The sequence below is a fragment of the Macrotis lagotis genome, chromosome X (genome assembly GCF_037893015.1).
Source record: "Macrotis lagotis isolate mMagLag1 chromosome X, bilby.v1.9.chrom.fasta, whole genome shotgun sequence".
Lineage (NCBI taxonomy): Eukaryota > Metazoa > Chordata > Mammalia > Peramelemorphia > Peramelidae > Macrotis > Macrotis lagotis.
Genome location: NC_133666.1, coordinates 148,335,423 through 148,356,046, shown reverse-complemented (window position 1 = coordinate 148,356,046; position 20,624 = coordinate 148,335,423). Strand labels below are relative to the sequence as shown.

The 20,624-nt window shown below is 34.8% G+C and overlaps 1 protein-coding gene across 7 annotated transcripts in view; it reads right to left on the bottom strand.

Annotated features, from left to right (window-relative positions):
* The window catches only part of TRPM6 (transient receptor potential cation channel subfamily M member 6), a 225,809-nt gene that overhangs the window by 121,930 nt on the left and 83,255 nt on the right, over positions 1–20,624 (bottom strand). For all 7 annotated transcript variants that reach the window (XR_012472393.1, XM_074206652.1, XM_074206650.1 and 4 more), the window contains 5 exons: positions 15,157–15,370; positions 8,251–8,375; positions 7,328–7,499; positions 1,500–1,674; positions 501–624 (listed from right to left, as the gene is read on the bottom strand). Coding sequence is in view for 6 of the 7 variants with exons in the window: in XM_074206652.1 (XP_074062753.1) it covers positions 501–624; positions 1,500–1,674; positions 7,328–7,499; positions 8,251–8,375; positions 15,157–15,370 (810 nt within the window). In the remaining variant the exon portion in view is untranslated. The remainder of the gene's footprint in view (positions 1–500; positions 625–1,499; positions 1,675–7,327; positions 7,500–8,250; positions 8,376–15,156; positions 15,371–20,624) is intronic.

Sequence of the window (20,624 nt, the reverse complement as noted above, 5' to 3'; positions counted from 1 at the left end):
AATATGCTGGTTGGATTGGCTTAATCTTTTTTCTCTCCTATTTTTTTATTACAAAGGACATACTCTTTGAGGAAAAATATTTCTGTAAATGAAAACAAAAGTAAAAAAATTTTTAAAGGAATAAAATGTGAGATTGTTATAGCCAAATTTTAAGTAACTTATTAAGACTTAAATTATTTTTTATTTCTTTATGTGAGTACAAGAAAAATAGCACTGCGGGGGTAAGAACTGTTTTCTTTTTTGCTTTTTGCATCCCAGAAATAGCAGAGAGCCAGGTACATAATCAAATGGAATGGTTGAATTCACATTTGTTTAAATGATTGGATTTGAAACCAGCAGTAAGGGGGACAGGGAAGGAAATGAAAGTTAAACTTTATAGAATAAGTAACAATAATTTTAAAAAACTTATTTTGAAATAGGGGCAAGATATACACTTATTAAAGCCAAAAGTTTCAGACTTTAAAAAAGAAAAAAAGAAAACATCCATTAATCATACTCACAGACTCCCTATGCTCCATACACTCCATCAGAATTTTTAAAAGGTGATTTGATTGTTTAAGACTAAAATTGAAAGTATTTTGAATCATATGAATGATCTCTTCCTTCACCAAAGGACGGAGTTCTCTGGGAGAAAGACAAATGGCCATAATTTGACATGGTATTGAGAAGGAAATAATCAGAAACAGAAGAAATATAACTAAAATGACACTGTTAGTACCTATTCTTAGACTCTAGGTTTGCCAAGGAAAAATTAAGCCACAAGTTGAGGTAAGTGTGATACAAGTTCAAAATAGGCAAAATAGAATAAGTGCTATTTAAAAATTCTCTAGATAAAAGTGTGAACAAGGTTAAGGGGAAGACAAAAGGAGTTGATACTTTTCATTTTAGATCTGAAGCTCTGATCTTGTTTATCTGGAACCTGGTTTTAAAAGATTGGTAAACTTTCTACAATTCTAGCACTGGAAGAATACCTCACTGATTTTAAAAGGACAAATCAAAATTAGCTATTTACTGAAAGAGATAAATGGGAAATGGGAAAAGATACATGTTCCATTTAGCCACCATGGATAAATACAGACTCTAATTCTCAATATCTGAATTTAGAAAAGTGGGGAAAATCAATTTCTTCTCTTTGTTGAATTATTTTCATGCACTCCCACATCCTAAATCCTACCTTTTTATGCCTGCAAAGGCAGTTTTGGCAACAATTAAAACACAAAAGACTCCCAGAATGAAAACTTTCAGTATCAATACTTCCATCTTTTTTATTTAGGAAATACTCTGCAAATACCCAAGTGATCTTGAGTAAGTCATTTCTCTCTGGACCTAAGTTTCTTCATCTGTAAAATGAGTGGTTTAGACAAGATGATCTCCAAGGACTCTTCTAACTCTAAATCTATCATTCCATGCTTTATTTTCTACTAAAATCTATATAAATGTCTGTCCTGCCCAATTCAGTGTGCTTAATAACCTGGTAGATGAGAAAAAATCAGACTCACCCTTCATCAACTGTGTGTTTGTAAGTGAAAGCCAAGAGATCAGCAGCTCTGCCTGTGCCTTCACAGATCACCACGGGAACAGGTGAGCTGTCTCTGACAAGCTCCCACACCATGAGGATCACATTAGGACCTCCTTCCACCACCAGACCCACTACAGGTATACCTTGGCCCATTCCTGTTTCAGAACACAGAAAACAAACATGTTACCCAAAGTACAGTTCTCAACTAAAAGAGAGAATTTGTTTCCTAAAAGACAAGAATGTTAGTAGGTCAATCTGTTTTCCACCTCTTCATATTATATATATATGCAAATTATTTCAAGATCAAGCAAGATGACTTTGAAGTCAAAACAATATATGTCAGAGACCTCAGAGTGAAAAATAGGTCTTCAAAAACAAAAACAAAAATAAAAAGGAAAAGAAGGAAATCGAAGTATATATACAAATTCTAATTTGTTTACTGTACTGATTTTGACAGGGTCCAAGATTTTAAAAGTCTGGCCATTGTTTTCAAGGATTACTGTTCACATTTATTTGCTATTTTAATAGAGCAGCTCTGATAAAGAATTTACTATTTCCTAATATTATAAAATCTCAAAAAATATTTTTCTGCATTTTTTTATAACCAAGACATGGTATACCTGATTGTTAGTGAGCGATAATTTTATTTTTTAATTCTTCCTCTGTTATTTTAGGGTCTTCATTAAAAGTTTGTAGAAGCAGAATGGTATGACAGATAGAGCATTGAGCTGAAAGTCAGAAAGATTTGAGTTCAAATCCCAATTTAATACTTACTAGTTGTGTGACCATAGGTAAACCTTTTAAATTCTCTGTTCCTCAGGAAACTCTCTAGAATTTATCTATTAAGTCATAAACAGATTCAATGAAATTTCTTTTTTTTTTTTTAGGGTTTATTTTTTTTGCAAGGCAAATGGGGTTAAGTGGCTTGCCCAAGGCCACACAGCTAGGTAATTATTATGTGTCTGAGACCAGATTTGAACCCAGGTACTCCTGACTCCAGGGCCAGTGCTTTATCCACTGCGCCACATAGTCACCCCAATTCAATGAAATTTCAAGAAACATTGAGAGTACTTAAAAATTTAAATACCTTTTTCCTAAAATCTGTAGTTTTTTTCAAACCAAGAAGTCAAAATGTTGACTTTTTTCCATATACTTCAGCCATTGCAACAGAAGTTCTAATTACTTAAAAGATCTTTATGCTTATGATATAGTGTTATTTATTACAGGTCTTTTGTGAATTTAATTTTATTTTTCAAATTTATACATATCAACCTGATGTGCACTTTTCTTTTATTAAATATAGCTAGTACTTATATCAAAAATGGCAAAACTAAATTTCTCTTTTTTAATCCTCCAGTTGAGTCTTTTTATTGCCCTCATCCCTATCATTCTCCTTCAAAATGAATAAGATTCTTCACTTTGGTAGCAGGGACTGTTTTTATTTTAATTTTTGAAACCTCTGCATGTGGAACAGTACCCAACACATATTCCAAAATTGCTTGTTGAATTAATGAATGAATAAATGAATATAGTACCATCATTCAGATGTTTAAGAGAACTGGGCTTTCCATACTTATATGCTGACACAATGGCTGCTTTAACTATTCTGAACAATTAAATCTAAATAGATGCTGCCAAAACACTGCCATGGATAATTTGAAGCTTTAATTCCTTCATGACCTACTAGGAACTCCCTAAGACCACTGATTTAGGGAAATTATGGCTAATTGAAAAGAATTATTTATAGGTTCTATTAACTCTTTCCACACTGCTGCATCACTAACAGAACATTTTCTCAGTTTCCCAAATTCTAACACTTATAGTGATAGAAAGAGGAACCAGGTATAACTATAACTATTATCATCTTAATAAAGATATTCAGCCATTATTGATATATCTATAATTTTTAACATCATATTCCCCTAAAAGAGACAAATCATTTCAGAAATGTGTTATGTTATTAAAGCCTGAGAACATTTCTGTTGCATTTTTATGTGGCAGAAAAAAATTAAATTCCTTTAAAGAGAAATACATTTATTTTTGTTTATTGCAGAGTATCCAACTAATATTTGGGACGTCAGTTTACCTCCATTACAGGTATTTTTTTCTGAGGGACTTGTTTTTAAGGGGTTGTGGTAAAGGGAACTCATGCATCACTGAAGTGATCACCCAAAGAGTATGAGATTATCAAAATAAAAGTCTCCTGCTATACTGGTACAGATACAAAAGTTAAACTATTTCTCTTTGGGGAGACTCAGATTATGGAAAGGTTATTTTTTTTTCATTTTGTTTTGTTCTTAAATATAATCCATGCTTTCAAATGAAACTGTCAGCATATCCTTTTGGAAAATAAACTAACCAAGCTACATTGGCTGTAGTCCAAACAGTTGAACCCAGTGACTTCTATAGCAGTTTGAATTTTTTTAGACAATTTTATTAATTATATTGTCTGAGTATAAATTAATCTATTCAGTTTCTTTCCTCAAATTCCAGGAATGATAAAGAATTCATATTCACCTGACTGAAAAGCAATAGAGGAAACATCACAAAGAAATAAGGAGGTTTTATCTTATCATTAGTGGATGAATGAATGGTTGGTGCAACATTCCCATTCTGTTCATTTTAGAGCAAAAAAAAAAAAAGACAATATAATTTCTTGCTTGCACAATGTATCTTATCCTTTAGGTAAGGAGATCAGTTTTATATTCTGAATAATGCTTATGCCATAGTTTTTTAAAAAAATATGTCCTTGGAACCACTCAAGTCAACTTCACCATCAAAGAAAAGGAACAACACCCTGAAGATGACCCTGAACCTAGGTCTTCCTGTTCTATACAACACTGACTTAAATTCTGTTTTTAATAGGAATAAAAAATTGAAATTAATTGATTTACAAAATAATAACTTGGAAGTTTTAAAGTCCTTGAAAAAATACCTCAATCTGTGGTTATATAGGACATACAAATTCAAGGGGACTTCATAGGAAATTACGAGAATTATATCAATGAATCCTAGAAGAATAGTTGAAAACCTCCTGGAGAGTTCAGTCAAATAGTCAATCAACAAATAATTTATTAAGTTCCTACTATATATCAGGTATTGTGATAAGCCTATGGGATTTCAAGTGAAAAAAGAAAACCCTGACCTGAAGGAGATTGGACAGGGAGTGCAGTGTAGGTCACAATATATACACATATTTTGTTGGTTTTGTTCAACTTTTTGTGATCCCTTTTGGTATTTTCTTGGCAAGATTCTGGAATAGTTTGCCATTTTCTTCTCCAGTTCAATCTACCAATAAGGTGGCAAACAGAATAAAGGGACATGCCCAGGGTTACATAGCTAGTAAGTATCTCAGGCCAGATACAAGCTCAGGAAGAGCAGTGTTCTTGACTCAAGGTCTGGCATTCTATGCACTCTTCCACTACACTGAATACAAGATGATTTAGGAAAATAGATACCAACAGCTATGGGGTATCTGACATTCCAAAAGGGAAGCCTCAATCAAAATATCAAAGTAAATTAAATGTATCTTACAAACCACAATTTTGTGCCTTTTTTCTTCTAGAGGTTTCCTCTCTTCTCTTTCTTCCCTACCACCCCACTGCAGAAACTTTCTTCTACCTTCTATAATCAAAGCATATCCCTTGGGTTCCTTCATTCATCCCATGGCATTGAGATTTAATCATTGATTTTCTAAGGGCATGAGAGGGGCTAGTTTGTTTCACTTTTTGTAGAGACCTGTGATTTTACTGGTGAAGTCAAGTTCTGGTATGGAAACACCCTCTACCAATACCAAACAACAACTGTTTCACAAGTCAGAGTAGTAGAGATTTGCCTGAGTCCCTGAGATGTGCAGTGAGCTGCTCAAGGTGATTGATACAACTAAATGTCAGAATATCTGAAACTAGATCTCCTCTTCTATATCAACTATACTACACTGCCTTAAATGTTATTTTTAATAGGAATCAAAAACTAAAATTTAAAAGATTTCAAGCATCTGCCATTAGCCCAGATGAATATAAGGTCTTCTTGCCAGGAGTACCATTTGGAACCTTTTATTAATAGTAACTCTAGTATTTCTCTGGCAAGATCTCTTCTACACCCAAGATATCAGAATTATTTTTAAAAAAAGCAATTAGTATTTACATAGGACATTAAGATAACAAATAACTTTACAAACATTATCTTTTTTTTAATCCTCTCAACCCCTCAGAGGTGAGTACTGTTATTATTACAATTTTACAGATGAGGAAATTGAGGTAGTCAAAGATTAAGTAACTTACCCAGGGTCAGACATCTAATATCTGAAGTCCTGTTTGAATTCATGCCTTTTTTCTTAAGGGTTTTTTTTTTGCAAGGCAAATGGGGTTAAGTGGCTTGCCCAAGGCCACACAGCTAGGTAATTATTAAGTGTCTGAGACTGGATTTGAACCCAGGTACTCCTGACTCCAAGGCCGGTGTTTTATCCACTACGCCACCTAGCCGCCCAAACACCACCTAGCCGCCCCAACGCCACCTAGCCGCCCCAGAATTCATGCCTTTTTGATTCTAATATTCTATCCATTGTGCCACCTAGCTGTATGTTTCATAGGCTATGGAGGAAAGAAAGGACCAATACCCTTCTCTAAATTTAAAAGACTTCACTCCCACTGCCACCACCTTAATCAAGACACATTATTTTATTGTTGGATAACTAAAACAGCCTGTTAACTAATCTTTCAATCTCCCTACATCCTTGACAACTTTGTCTTCATCTTTGAATAATTTTATTCCCCTATTCAAAAATCTTCAATGTCTCCCAAATTCGTTCACTTCCTGCTTATGAAGAACTTCCATATTCTATCACCATCCCTACTCTTCTAAACTTTTACATTCTTACCACATAAAGTAGCTTTTAGTTAGGTTCCAAGTTATAATTATGTAAATTATGATAACTACACAAAATCCAATAGAAATATTCAGGGAGAATTTGAATAATGTGATCTCTTCAAGGGGAATTCATTATTCCCACTAATATAGTTTATCTCAACCTGTTCATTGTGATTTAAAGTATGTTTTCCAGGGCAGCCAGTGGTACAGTGGAGGAGTACCTGAGTTCAAATGCAGCCTCAGACACTTAATAATTACCTAGCTGTGTGGCCTTGGGCAAGCCACTTAACCCCATTTGCCTTGCAAAAAAAAAAAAAACCCAAAAAGTATGTTTTCCAGCTGATGGAATCTAAATGCAGATGGAAGTTTACTATTCACTTTATTTGTTTTTCAGGGTGTTTTTTCCTTTTGTTTTGTTTCTTCTTTCACATCAAGACTAATGTGAAAATATGTTTTACATATGTGCACATATAAAACTTAAGATTGTAATCTTGGTAGGGAAGGAGTGAGGAGAAAGGAAGAAAAATTTGGAATTCAAAATGTTATAAAAAAGAATGATGAAAATTTTCTTTCCATGTAATTTACAAAAAACAAATATGACAAATATAAAAATAAAATGGAGAATTGGCCAAAAAAAGAGAAAAAAGGATGTTTTCTACCTATTCACTACAGACAAGTAGTGAGTGGTTCAGTAGATAGAGTGCTTGGCCTGAAAGTAAAGAAGACTTGAGTCTAGATTCTACCTCAGACATATATTACTTATAGAAATATAAACAAACTGTATAATTTCTCTTAGCCTCAGTTCTCTCATTTGAAAAATAAGAGTTAGACTTGATGCCTCACAATTTTTTTTCTACCCTACATCTATGATCCAGTGAACTCCACTGGATCTAGCACTGTGTTTTCTTTGCTCATACTAGACATCCATAAAGTACTTACTTGAATGTATTTTTTGCAAAGACAAGTATTTTTCTAGGTTCCTCCTCAGCTTCATTTCATTTCCATATTTCCCCACAGTACCATCATCTGACAGAATGAAATGTGAGTGCATGCTGTTGAGGGTGGTCAACTTGCTAAGAGGATTGCCCAGAGTCTGATACAGGCAGACCACCTGAGAGATCAAAGGGAGAAAAAAGCAATCCAGAATGAGAATTAAGGTCCAAGTCTGGAGTTTGAAAAATCATAAAGTTGTAAAGTGAATGAATTCCAGTGAATCCCTATTTCAAATGAACTTAGTACTAAGATCTCAGATGTATACAAAACAAGAGAACACACCACTTTTTAAGATTATCAGCTGAAGATAAGATGTCAATCCATATTGGTAGAAGTTCTTAAAAATGGGAAGAATCCCTTTAACCAGGAAAATTGGTCCATATATAAAATAAGGAAACCTGAATACTTTTACCTAAAGCTTCTCATTTTACTAGAGGAATGAAAATAATAACAACAATAATAATGATAACAAAAGAAGCATTATGGCATAGTAGATGGAATCCTGGACTTGGACTCAAGAATACATAAAATTGGGGCGGCTAGGTGTGCAGCGGATAAAGCACCAGCCCTGGAGTCAGGAGTACCTGGGTTCAAATCCAGTCTCTGACACTTAATAATTACCTAGCTGTGTGGCCTTGGGCAAGCCACTTAACCCCATTTGCCTTGCAAAAAAACTAAAAAAAAATAGGAATTGGGCTCAAGCTATGGAAGAGCTCAAAAAAAAAGTGACAATTATTCTTCGCAACCAAAATCATAGCAATTCACTCACAAGAAAACTTTCCTCTTAGAAGAAAAACAGATTTCTTTATTCTATCTTCATTAAAAACAAACAAAAAAAGACAAACTTTTAAAAGGCTTATTTTACTTACATCTTTTCCAATAAGATCCCTCTGGTTCTCAATGATTCCCCAAGGAGGGATTCCAACTGTCCAAATTTTTCTGAGACATTTAGAGGAATGTGCTTTGAGGGCATCCCCAACATGCTTGGAGACTCCTATAAATATTCAGTTCAAAGGTCAAACATTAAGTCATGTTAATATTTATTGTACCTTTTTACCTCCCCAAACCCCTTCAGATTTTTATGTAAAAACACAGTGACTTGAAGTAAGAAGAAAGCTAGAATGCATATTGTTCCCCTGCAATCAGATGTTTCAAATATGGGACCCTCAGTACCTGAAATTTCTCCCAATCATCAATCAATCAACATTTATTAAATGCCAACCATGTGCCAGACATGTCCTAAGCAATACAAAAAGAGAAAAAGACAGTCCCTGCCCTCAAGGAGAGGACAATCTAATTCCAATATTTCCTCTCATCCCTTTCAAGGCTTTTTTCTCTTTATGAGATGAGCTTCTACCCCTTCTCCCATCCCTTCTTACTTTGTCTTGGCATCACCTTCCTCACTGGACACCTAATCCACACACTTATGATATTCTGCCTCTGCCCTTTGCGTACCTTAACTCTTTCATTTCATATTCCCAATAGAATCATGAAATCACAGATTTAGAACTGGAAGGGATTTTAGAGGTTCTCAAATCCTTCCTTTCCCAAGGTCCAGAAAGGCAACTTAACATCACACAGTAATTGTCTAAAGGAGGATTTGAATCCAAGCCTTTCTGACTTCTGCACCATTTCCCTTTTTTCAAGGGAAAGTCATTATAGTATCCCCTTCCTCTATCCTCTTTTCATGCATTGTACTTCTCTTCATTTCTCTACCTCCAAGTCCCTATTTTTTGAATAAAATTTGTATGGAAACATACTACTTTACCTCAAAGTTCTCTCCTTTTTATGTGAGAATAATTCACCATTTTTCCTCTCCCTTCCACATCTTCCAATGCACCTCTCTTTCTCACTCCATTTTATTTTTTGAAATCATTCCATCATAATCAACTCATAGCCATGCCCTCCATCTATGAATACTCTTTCTAATCACCCTAATAATAATAAAGTTCTTAGAAATTACAATTATTCTCTTCCAACACATGAATGTTAATGGTTTAATCTTATTGAATAATTTATGATTTCTCTTTCCTATTTTTTTATTCTTCTTTTGATTCATGTATTGAAAGTCATATTTTCTATTCAGATTTGATGCTTAAAAGTCCTCTATTTCAGTAGATAGCCATTTTTCCCTCTGAAGTAGGATTATATCCAGTTTTCTAGATTGTAATCCATTCAAATTATCATTTTTCAAGCCCTCCAATCCTTTAAGGTGGAAGCTACTAAATCTTGTATGAGTCTCATTATGGTTACATAATATTTGAATTACTTCTTTCTGACTGCTTGCAATATTTTCTCCTAGTCCTGTGGGCTCTAGAATTTGGCCAATTCTTTTTACAGACTTATTTTCTTCAGTAAAATTTTGCTATTATTGTTATTGTTTGTTCTTCATTCTCAAAGAAAACTAGGAGGTGATGCCATGACATGAAAGTGAATTGGATTTAAGTGAGGGAATGTTGCACAAAGTCACCTCACTTTCTCCTACAGAACCATTTGGGTCCAGTGGCTAGATATGGATCAGGATAACTGGGGATGGCCCTGAATGCAGTAGGAGACCTTGACTTTTTAAAGCTAGGTCTTTCCTAGGTCACAGTTGACTGAGGCAATGCTATTAGTAAATTTTCGTACCTCTCCATGGCCAATTCTGCTTTTTATAAGGTCTTCTTCTCTTTAGTGGATTTTTATAACTCTTTTAACCCTTGTAAAGACTTGTAAGGTCTTTTTGTTTCTCTTTTACCAAGATGTAAACTCTTCATAATTTTCTTGCATTTCATATCTTTTTTGAATTTTCCTCTGCCTTTCTTATTATATTTTTAAGGTCTTCCTAGTGAAGTCTTCCAGAAATTCCTTTTGGGCTTGTCTTTTCTTTTAGGGTTTTCTTGAAACTGTTTTGACATTGTCATCTTCTAAATTTCTTTCTTGATCTTCCCATAGTAACTCTTTATAGTCAGATTCTTTTTTGTTGCTGTTTGCTCATTTTTCTAACCCTTTTATTTAGTTAGTTAGTTACTTAGTTAGTTATTTTTTATTTATTTGTTTGTTTGTTTGTTTATTTGTTTGTTTATTATTTAGGGCAATGGGGTTAAGAGATTTGCCCAAGATCACACAGCTAGGCAATTGTTAAGTGTCTGAGGCTGGATTTGAACTCAGGTCCTCCTGACTCTAGGGCTGGTGCTCTATCCACTGCACCACCTAGCTGCCCCTAACCCTTTTTAAATTTTATGTTAAAGTTGAACACTATTCCTGGAGTCCCGAACTTCAAAATTTTATGCTTCTGTTTCCAGAGCAAGTTCTGGGGGGTCTAAAAATTTTTTAATACTTCCAAGGTGACATGATCTAAGGAAGGGTATTTCCACTGCTGTTCTGGTCTGTGTTCTGGTCTTTAACCAGGAATGGACCCTGTTCCCCTGAGCCACAAGTGCCAGTACTTCTCTTGGCCCTGGAATGGTGACCGTGTTTCCTGTTCTCCTGCAACCACAATCACTAGTGTTCCTTTATGCCTTGGAGTTAAGACCAAGAATCCAACTCATTTGTGAAGGATCACTATCACTTTTCTACCCTCAAACTATCACCAGGACCCCTATTTTTCCTTCATTCACAAGCACTAGTGCTCCTCTTCATTCTAGGATTGTGGCCTGGAAGTGTGTATGGGCAATGTAACCTAAACTTCACCCCAGCAAAAGGTCCCCTGTAATCTTTTTCTTTTTTTTTCTTTTTCTTTTTGCAAGGCAATGGGGTTAAGGGACTTGCCCAACACCACACAGCTAGGCAATTGTTAAGTGTCTGAGGCTGGATTTGAACTCAGGTCCTCCTGACTCCAGGGCTGGTGCTCTATCCACTGCACCACCTAGCCACCCCGTAATCTTTTTCTAACCAGTTGTCTGATTCCCTTTTACAGTCTGTGGGGTAGGAGCTCCAGAGGCTATTGCTGATGCTCTTGTTACCACCTCCAAGTTCTGCTCTTGGTGGAGCAATATAGCCTGCACTGCCTTCCAGGTCCATCACTATCCTAGAGAGTCAGACCTTTCTTGTCAACTTCCTAAGTTGTCTTGGGATGGAAAATTATTTCATTCAACCTTTTATTGTTTGTTTTTGTTAAATTTGAAGTATTATTTTTAAAGTTGCTTGGAAGAGCATTTGGGAGAGTTCTTTCATCTTGGCTCCATCCTTTGAGATCTTTTTTGAAAGTCACCATAACATAACTGAACAATTTTCATCACTGCCAGTATCTTAAAACATCAAGCATGTACCTAAGACAAAGCCTTGCTCAATTCATCTAATTCTTTTATTTCCCCAAATTTCATTAACTCCTTAATCTTTTCAGTAGAAGTAAAATACCCATTATAAAATGGATTTAGAAATCAAACATAATCTTCTGCTCCCTATAAATGTGAAAATTCATCATTCATTCCCTCATAAATTATGGGATAAAATCTTCCACTTTTCTTAATCTTCTATTTCCTTTTCATCAGACTCCTGGAAAGTCATCTATTCATTCATCCAAAAAACATTTATTGAGAACCGGCATTAATAAGGCATAATGTTAGGTATACATTTGTGAAAAAAATTTAGTATTTAATAATCAAGTAGGAATTATTACTCTGAAATTTTATTCATAGCTTTTTATGGCACATAAAATAAGAATTTACTCTGTATTATTAAAGTTTTTAATAAGTTTCAACTGCCTTATTAGATTAAATAAGCACTTAAGGGCAGGAAGCAGGTACTATTTGATCTTTAAATATGATATACTGTCTAGTACAATGCCTTATGCATTCTAAGCAATGGGAACAGGGATAAAGAATTGTAATTTTACTGGCATAAGTATAGGGAAATTCACTCACCAATGCAGATCACCTTCTCTACAACTTATAGTAACAGAGAAATTTCCAAGAACACTGGAAGGTTAAATATTTTTCCTATGGCTACACTTCCAGTATATGTCAAAGGGATAACTTGAACCTGGATCTTTATGAATTAAAGGTCATTTCTCTGCTCATTACACCACATAGTCTCTAAAATGCTTTGTGTATCATATGCTTGAAAACATGAACTACAACACAAAACAAGGCAGCATATGGTAATAGCATGAAAATAAACAAGCAATTATTCAAATGAGGAGGTTATTTCCAAAGGTCATTTAAAAAGAAAAAAACTTCATGAAAGAATTGAATGGGAATCAGATCTGAAAGAACCAAAAATATTTCTAGGCAAAGAGGAAAAACAAACAAACAGAATATCAAAAGCAAAGATGCAAAGATTTAGAAGAGTACAAGTTACTGTCAGAGATATCAAAGTACATTGATTTTCCTGGTGCAATATGTTCCTTAGAGGAGTGGTGGGTGATGAAGTTGAAAAACTCCATAGAAGACAAATATTAGAGAGCCATGAATAACAAACTAAACTATTCTAAACTAAGAAATGTAGATCTTTTGAAAGGTTAGATTGGTATAGTTAAAGCTGTCATTTGCAGTATTTGAAAATTCAGGCCAAAGAAATATTTTCCTTCTTTCATTTTTGTTTTGAACAAAATATTGAGTCTCTCTCCTCCATGGACTGAGAGCTCCAGTAATATAAACCTCCTTGCTTTTCCTATCTATCGCATTCTATCTCCCAATTCCAGCATTTTTACTGTCTGTTCCCCATCCTGGGAATTCTCTTCCTTCTCATCTCCATCTTCTAACTCCCAGGGCTTCCTTCAAATCCTGACTAAGATTTCATCTTTCACAAAAAGTCTTTCCTGATTTTCCTTTTATGTTAGTGCCTTTTTTCCTGAGATGACTTTCATTTTATTCTAAGTATCTTATTTGAACACACACACACACACATATATATATATATATATATATATATATATATATATATATATATATATACATATATATGAAACCTACATATTATTTCCCCCATTAGACTGTGAGTTCCTTGAGAAAAAGAACTAGTTTTTAATCTTTTTTTATATCCCCAGTGCCTAGCATAAATGTTAGAATAAATGTTCATTGACTGGTATTGTCTATGTGTTCAGAACAGATTGGAAGAGTGACTGGAATTAGGAAAAAAGTTAAGAAGCTACAGTTGCTACAGGCAACTGTTAATGTAGGACTAGAAGTCAAGAGAAAGATCCAGGTAATCAACATAGATTTAGGAGTCATTGGCATAGAAATAAAGGTAAAGTTATAGGAATGAATGAAATCAACAAAGGAAAAATGAGAGGAAGAAAAGATTAACAGACTAAGAATGGAATATTTTTAAATATTACTCATTTAAGAAGGCAAGAAGAGGGGAAATCATCACAGGAGAAAGATAAAGACTATTATAAGAGGTAGAGAAGAACAAGGGTGATGTGGCAGATTTATTAGAGGCAGATTAGAAAAAACTGAGTGGGTCAGATGAACTGGGTTCAGATTAATAAACATTTCTGCTAGGTACTAGGAGAAATACAAAATTATATGAGGTATGGCCTTTGCTCTCATGAAGCTTAGAATCTACCTGGAAGTTAAGACAAATATCTAGTTAAGTGTGATGTACATTCATGGTAAGTGCATTAGAAGAAGAAAAAAATACAACATGAAGTCTAAGGAGTGGGGACATGAAAAAAATTCTTCATGAGGGAAATGGCATTTGAATTCAATTTTAAAAGACTGATAGGGTGGCTAGGTGGCATAGTGGATAAAGCACCGGCCCTGGAGTCAGGAGTATCTGGATTCAAATCTGGTCTCAGACACTTAATAATGACCTAGCTGTGTGGCCTTGGGCAAGCTACTTAAGCCCATTTGCCTTGCAAAAACCTAAAAAAAAAAAAGACTGATAATGGTTCTACAAATATAGGAGAATGGAAGGAAATTCTAGCCATATGGAATAGCATGAGCAAATACACAAAAGTAGGAAATTCCAAGGGACAGAAAGATAATCCAATTTGTGTAGAACAGAGAGCAAAGAGATGAAGTAATTATGTGAGAGTACCCTGAAGAGATAAGATGTTGACAGATTAGGGAGAACTTTGAATGCCAAGAAAGAAATATGAATTTGACTTGGGCATCAAAAGAGAGACAATAAAGATGTTTTAGAAGAGGAATGGTACTACAGAAAAGGAAGATTTAACAATAGACAATCTATTAGAAGGGCACTGCAATGGGCAGTACAATTAATAGACAACAATGTGGGTTGATACAAGGATATTGGCTGCGGGAATATGGAGGGAGACTCATGGAAGAGATCCTAAAAATGTAAAATAATATAGAAAATAAATATTAACTTTCAGGGATAGAAGTGATGGGCCTCAGAATCCTCAGCTATGTTCTATTTTAATAAAAAGATAATAAAAGAATCAGATGCCATATATTCAATAAAATTGCAATATATTTCACTAGAATGAATTGCCTGAAATGTGGACAATCAATGAATTGCCAAAAATAGATATTGACACAATTAAAATGTAGACTGCATGAACCAAGAAGTGCTATTTTGCTCATCTTTCCATAATTGAAGAGTTAGGAGAGAAGAGATATTTTTCCTTGCTTCTATTCCAGAAAAAAAATTGACTTCTACTTATTTCATTTGTGAACAGGCATAGTTTTCCAGATAATGTATACTTAATACTTCTAATTTGATTTTTCAGGTTACTTGACTTTGTAACTTAATCCCTCACAAAACATCACATATTTTAGAACTTCTACAAGGTGTGAATGACAGCATGTCCCCTACCCACTATCCAAAATGGACCAGACAAAGAAAGAAGAGGGAAATGAAGACAAATGAAAGTATATAGATTTTACCTGTGTTGATACCTTCAGTTATTATCCATGCACCTGTTGTCTCTGCAGCTTTGATCAGCCCTTGACTAAAAATCTGCTTCAGTTTACGGGGCATGGCAAAGTTCTGAATACCCCCATGAACCGAGATCACAAGTTTTGGCAGTTCCATTTTCCATTCTTTCAACATCAGATGTAATAACTGCTCCAAATTTGTATCATAAGAGATTCGTATATACTAAAATACATAAACAAATAATAACACTAGGCATAACGTTGAAAAACAGTGAGCCTTTTTAATGTAGTCATAATTATTAATAATTGTTATATTACATATTTCTGTATTATATAAATATTGCTTACTAATACTATGACATATATTATATTATATATAATCATAATGAATATTATTAATAGTATATCATGTATTATATAATTATATATTATTTACATTTAACTATAATAATTGTATATTATAATATTTTAAGGATAACTCTTCCTATTATAGTCATAATTTATATTAATACTAGCTACAAATAGTAATAATGGCTATTGTTGATAATAATAATAATAATAGCACATATACAAAGTTTGCAAAATGTTTACTACATATACCACACACACACACACACACACACACACACACACACACACACACACAAATACATTTTTTATTTCTTGAAACAATTAATTCCTTTCCTGGTTGACAGATCTTCTGTTATTCCCAAGACAGCTTCAATAAGGTTCTTAAAACAATCTGCTAGGAGGTACATTAAATATAACCAGAATAAACTAACCACTTTAGAAAATTCATAAATAACATTAAGGAATAAAATTTAGTATATATGAATGATTAGAAAATGAGTTTTGTTCCTTTGTTGCTATTATTCATAGGGCTATTATACATAATCACATAGTTTTGAAAAAATTATTTTGCTATTTTTTGTTTCTACTTGATCTATGTTTTCCCCTTCTCCCCCTCCCAAAGAGTCATTCCTTATAACAAAGTGTGAAAAAAATTAGAAAGAAAAAAGATTCATAAAACTTAACATCAAAAAAGTGTGCCATTCTAAGTGGTATTTATCTCACACCCATGGTCTCCATTTCTGCAAAGAAATAGATAAAAATGTCTTCTCAAATTACTTCTTTCAGACAAAACTTGATCGCTATCATTTCACAGAATTTAATTTTGATTATTTTGTTGTTTTCTTTCCATTTATTTTATTTATTATATAATATATATATATATAATATATATATAATTCTACTTAGTTCATATTGTATCATTTCCTATAAATCTTCCCAAGCTTTTCTGCATCCATCATATTTGAAATACTGTAATAACATTCCATTAAACTCATGTACAACAATTTTTCTCCCCATTTGGTCCTCATTTGGACCTACTTTATTTCCAGATCTTTGCTACCACCAAAAAAAATACTGCTGCATAGCCTAATACTTTAAATTTAATTGACTTAAATTTAAATGAATTAAATTAAGGGATACAGATATAATGATTTTTAGTTGATATATCTATGAAATTTAAAATCCTATAATTTCTAATTAAAAAGATTCTTATGTATAATTCCTATTATATTTCTTTCCCCACAATTAACACTTTTTAGCCCATTATTAACTATTATTTATACATACTAATAAAATTTGGTGGTAATGTTACCAAAAAAAACCCACACACACAACAGGGAATCCCAAAATAATACATATTTGTTTTAGGATCATGGGTTCTTAATATTAAAAAGGATTTCAGATATCACTTAGTCAACACTCCTAGCTGATGCATTAACTCAGTCTTAGTTCACATTTGGATTATTATGTTAATTCTTAGTCATGTTCCATTTTTAGGAAGGACATTGGTCAATTGGAAAGCATCCATAAGAGAGTTATCAGAATAGTAAATGGACTAGAATCATACCACATGAAGATCAGATGAATGAACTGCAGATGTTTAGCCTGAAGAAACAAATAATGGGAGTCTTATCATTGGTTTATCAAACATGTAAAGGGCTTCCAGGTACATAAGAATTAAATTTCTGCTAGGCCCCTAGGGACCAAAAGTCAAAGCTTCAGAAAGATAAATTTAAGCTTGATAAGGAAAAGCTTTATGGCAAAGTACTGTCCAGGAAAGGAATGAGTTGCCCCAAAATATAGTGTGTTCCCTTTCATTAACAATCTTGCAGAAAAAGCTAGATGATCACTTCCCCAGAATGTTATAGAGAGAATTCATGTTAAGGTATGGAATCTAGATGGCACTTGAATTCCCTTTCAAATTTGAGAATCTTACTCAAAGCCACTGATTATTTTTCAATTGCAAAAATTGAACATAAGTTCTAAAAATTCATTTTTGAATGATTTGTACAATCTGTGCAACAGATGAAGTAGCTTACTCATAATAGTCATCTTAGCCTAGTATTAAGATGAGTTTACGCTCCACAACCCCACTGACAATAATAGTGGGTTTAGCACAGATATAGGAATTTACTAATAGGTTTGGGGGTTTTTAAGTGTCAAAGATAATGCACAAAATCAGCAATACAGATAGATAAGAATTAGAGTTTTCCATCTCTCTTTAAACAAAAAAAGAGTATAAATTTTAAAAACATCTTAATTATTTAAGAATGCTGATCAAGAAAATGACCAATCATGATTCCAGAAGTCTGATAATGAAGTACATCACCCACCTCTTGACAGAAAAATGATTAACTTAGAGAACAGAATGATACATATGTTTTTGGAGAAGAGCAATGTGGAAATTTGTTTTGCTTGATTGTGCATATTAATTATAAGAGATTTGTTTTGGGGCAGAGACAAGATGGTGGCAGGAGAAGAGCTTCTCTTAGGTGCTCTCTCCAAAATATTTCAAAAACCTTAAAATTATGATTCTAACTAAATTTTCGAGAGACAGAATCCACAGAAAGATCCATTAAAGCAATTCTCCAGGCCAAGGTAACCTGGAAAATAGTGGGAAAATTCTGTTCCACAGGGTTAGAGGGGTGGCCCTGCCAGATCAAAGGAACTTCAACCTTCTGGGAACAGCCCCAGGGTGACTGGGAGCCATGGCTCCCATCAGCAGAAGCAGTTTCCTGATCTGCACCCCAGAGAGCACCAAGCACAACTTGGAAGATCAGCAGGGAGACCTCTGACAGAGAAAGCGCGAAGCCCATGCCCTTAGCATGGTCGCGGCACTCAGCCCAGCCATGGCAGCCCAGATCCAGAAAACAGAAGCAGGCCTGCAGAGTCGAGCAGGAGCCTCCAGGCAGCTACACCCTGAGTGCCCAGCCCACCGAAGATAGGAGAGTGGAGGGAGACTTCTGAGATCTGTCTTCTATCCCTAGAACAGGACTCTGGGGCTCTGACCACATTCAGATCCTAATCACAGTCCAGGCCCCCCATAGAGCAGGGAACCCCCCCCCCCAGCCCCGTGGCAGAAGGGTGAGCAGAGGGGTCATTCACAGACCAAGAGAGCAGTCAGAGCCTCACACACTGAGGTCCTTGGGAGGGTGTCCCAATAAAACTCAAAAGCTCAGGAAGCACCCCCAAAATCAGGCACAGGCTGGGGAAATAAGTAAAACAGAAAAAAAAAAAGGAACCAGACTACTGACAATTACTTTATCTATGATCCCATGGAGGATCAAAATACCCAATCTGAAGATGATAATGTCCAAGCTTCTACATCTGAAGACTTCAAGAAATATAGACATTGGGCTCAAGCTATGGTAGAGCTCAAAAAAAGATTATGAAAGTCAAGTAAAAAGATAGAAGAAAAATTAGGGAAAAAATGAGAGAGATGCAGGAAAAACATGAAAACAAAATCAGCAGCTTAGTCAAGGAGATCCAAAAAAATGCTGAAGAAAATAACATGTTAAAAACAAGCTTAGGTCAAATGGACAAACAGTTCAAAAAGTTATTGAGGAGAAGAATGCTTTAAAAAGCAGAATTGGCCAGATGGAAAAGGAGATTAGAAAGTTCTCTGAGGAAAACAAATCCTTCAGATGGAGAATGAAACTAAAGGAAGCTGATGACTTTGTGAGAAATCAAGAGACAATAGTCCAACACCAAAAGAATGAAAAATTAGAAGAAAATGTGAATTATCTCATTGAAAAAACAACTGATCTGGAAAGCAGATTCAGGAAAGATAATTTAAAAATTATTAGGATACCTGAAAGTCATGATCAGGAAAAGAGCCTTGACTTCAATTTTAAAGAATTCCTACAGGAAAATTGCCCTGATATCCTAGAAGCAGAGGGTAAAATAAAAATTGAGAGAATTCACCAATCTCCCCTGGAAAGAGATTAAAAAAAAACCAACCCCTAGGAATGTAATAGCCAAGTTGCAGAACTCCCAAGTCAAAGAGAAAATAATACAAGCAGCCAGAAGAACACAATCCAAATATCGTGGAGCTGCAGTCAGGATCACACAGGACTTAGAAGCAACTACATTAAAGACTCGTAGGGCCTGGAATATAATATTCTGGAAGGCAAAAAAGCCCGGAATGCAACCAAGAATCAACTACCCAGCAAAACTGAACTTCCTCTTCTAAGGGAAAAGATGGATTTTCAATGAAACAGGGGAATTTCAAATATTCCTATTGAAATGACCAGAACTGAACAGAAAGTTTGACCTTCAAGTACAGGACTCAGGTGAAGCATAGAGAGTGGAAGAGAAGGGTAAGTTATGAGGAACTTAATGATAATGAATTGCATGTACCTGCATGGAAAATATGAACCTTCTCATTTAATAGAGCAGGTAGAAGGAGTTTTTATAGATGAAGCACAGGAGAGCTGAATTTGAAGATACAATATATTGTAAAAAGGGAGTCAATGGCTAAAAGGGAAATGCACTGGGAGTAAGAGAAAGGAGAGGTGGAATAGGCTAAGATATTTCATAAGAAAAAAATATATATATATAGGTATATATATATTTTACAATGAGCTTTTGCAATGATATGGAAGGAGGGAAGTCGAGGGGGAGTGAGAAAACCTTCACTCTCATCAGAAATGGCTCAGAGAGGAAACAGCATACACTCAATAGGGTATAGACATCCAGAGTAAAGAGGAGAGAAGGGGAAACGGGGGGAGGGGGGGATGTCAGTGATAGAGGAGAGGGTAGATCATAGGAGAGAATAGTCAGACATAACAACTTTTCTTTTTTACTTCTTGCAAGGGGCTGGGATTGGGTGGCCTGTCTGAGACCACAGGGCCAGGTGGTTGCTGGGTCTCAGGGGTGATATGTGGGCTCGGGGACTCTTGGCCCCAGGACCGGTGATCAGGTGATCAGTCCATTGCGCCACTTAGCTATCCTACAGAACATTTAGAAGAGGGACAGAGTGAAAGGAGAGAGAAAATATAATATATGGTAGTGGGGAGGAATGGATGGAGGGAATTACAATCAACAACAGCAACAGTGGAAAAATATGGAAGTAACTTTTATCATGGGCTTATCATAAAAAATGTGATTCAACTGAGACAGAGCTG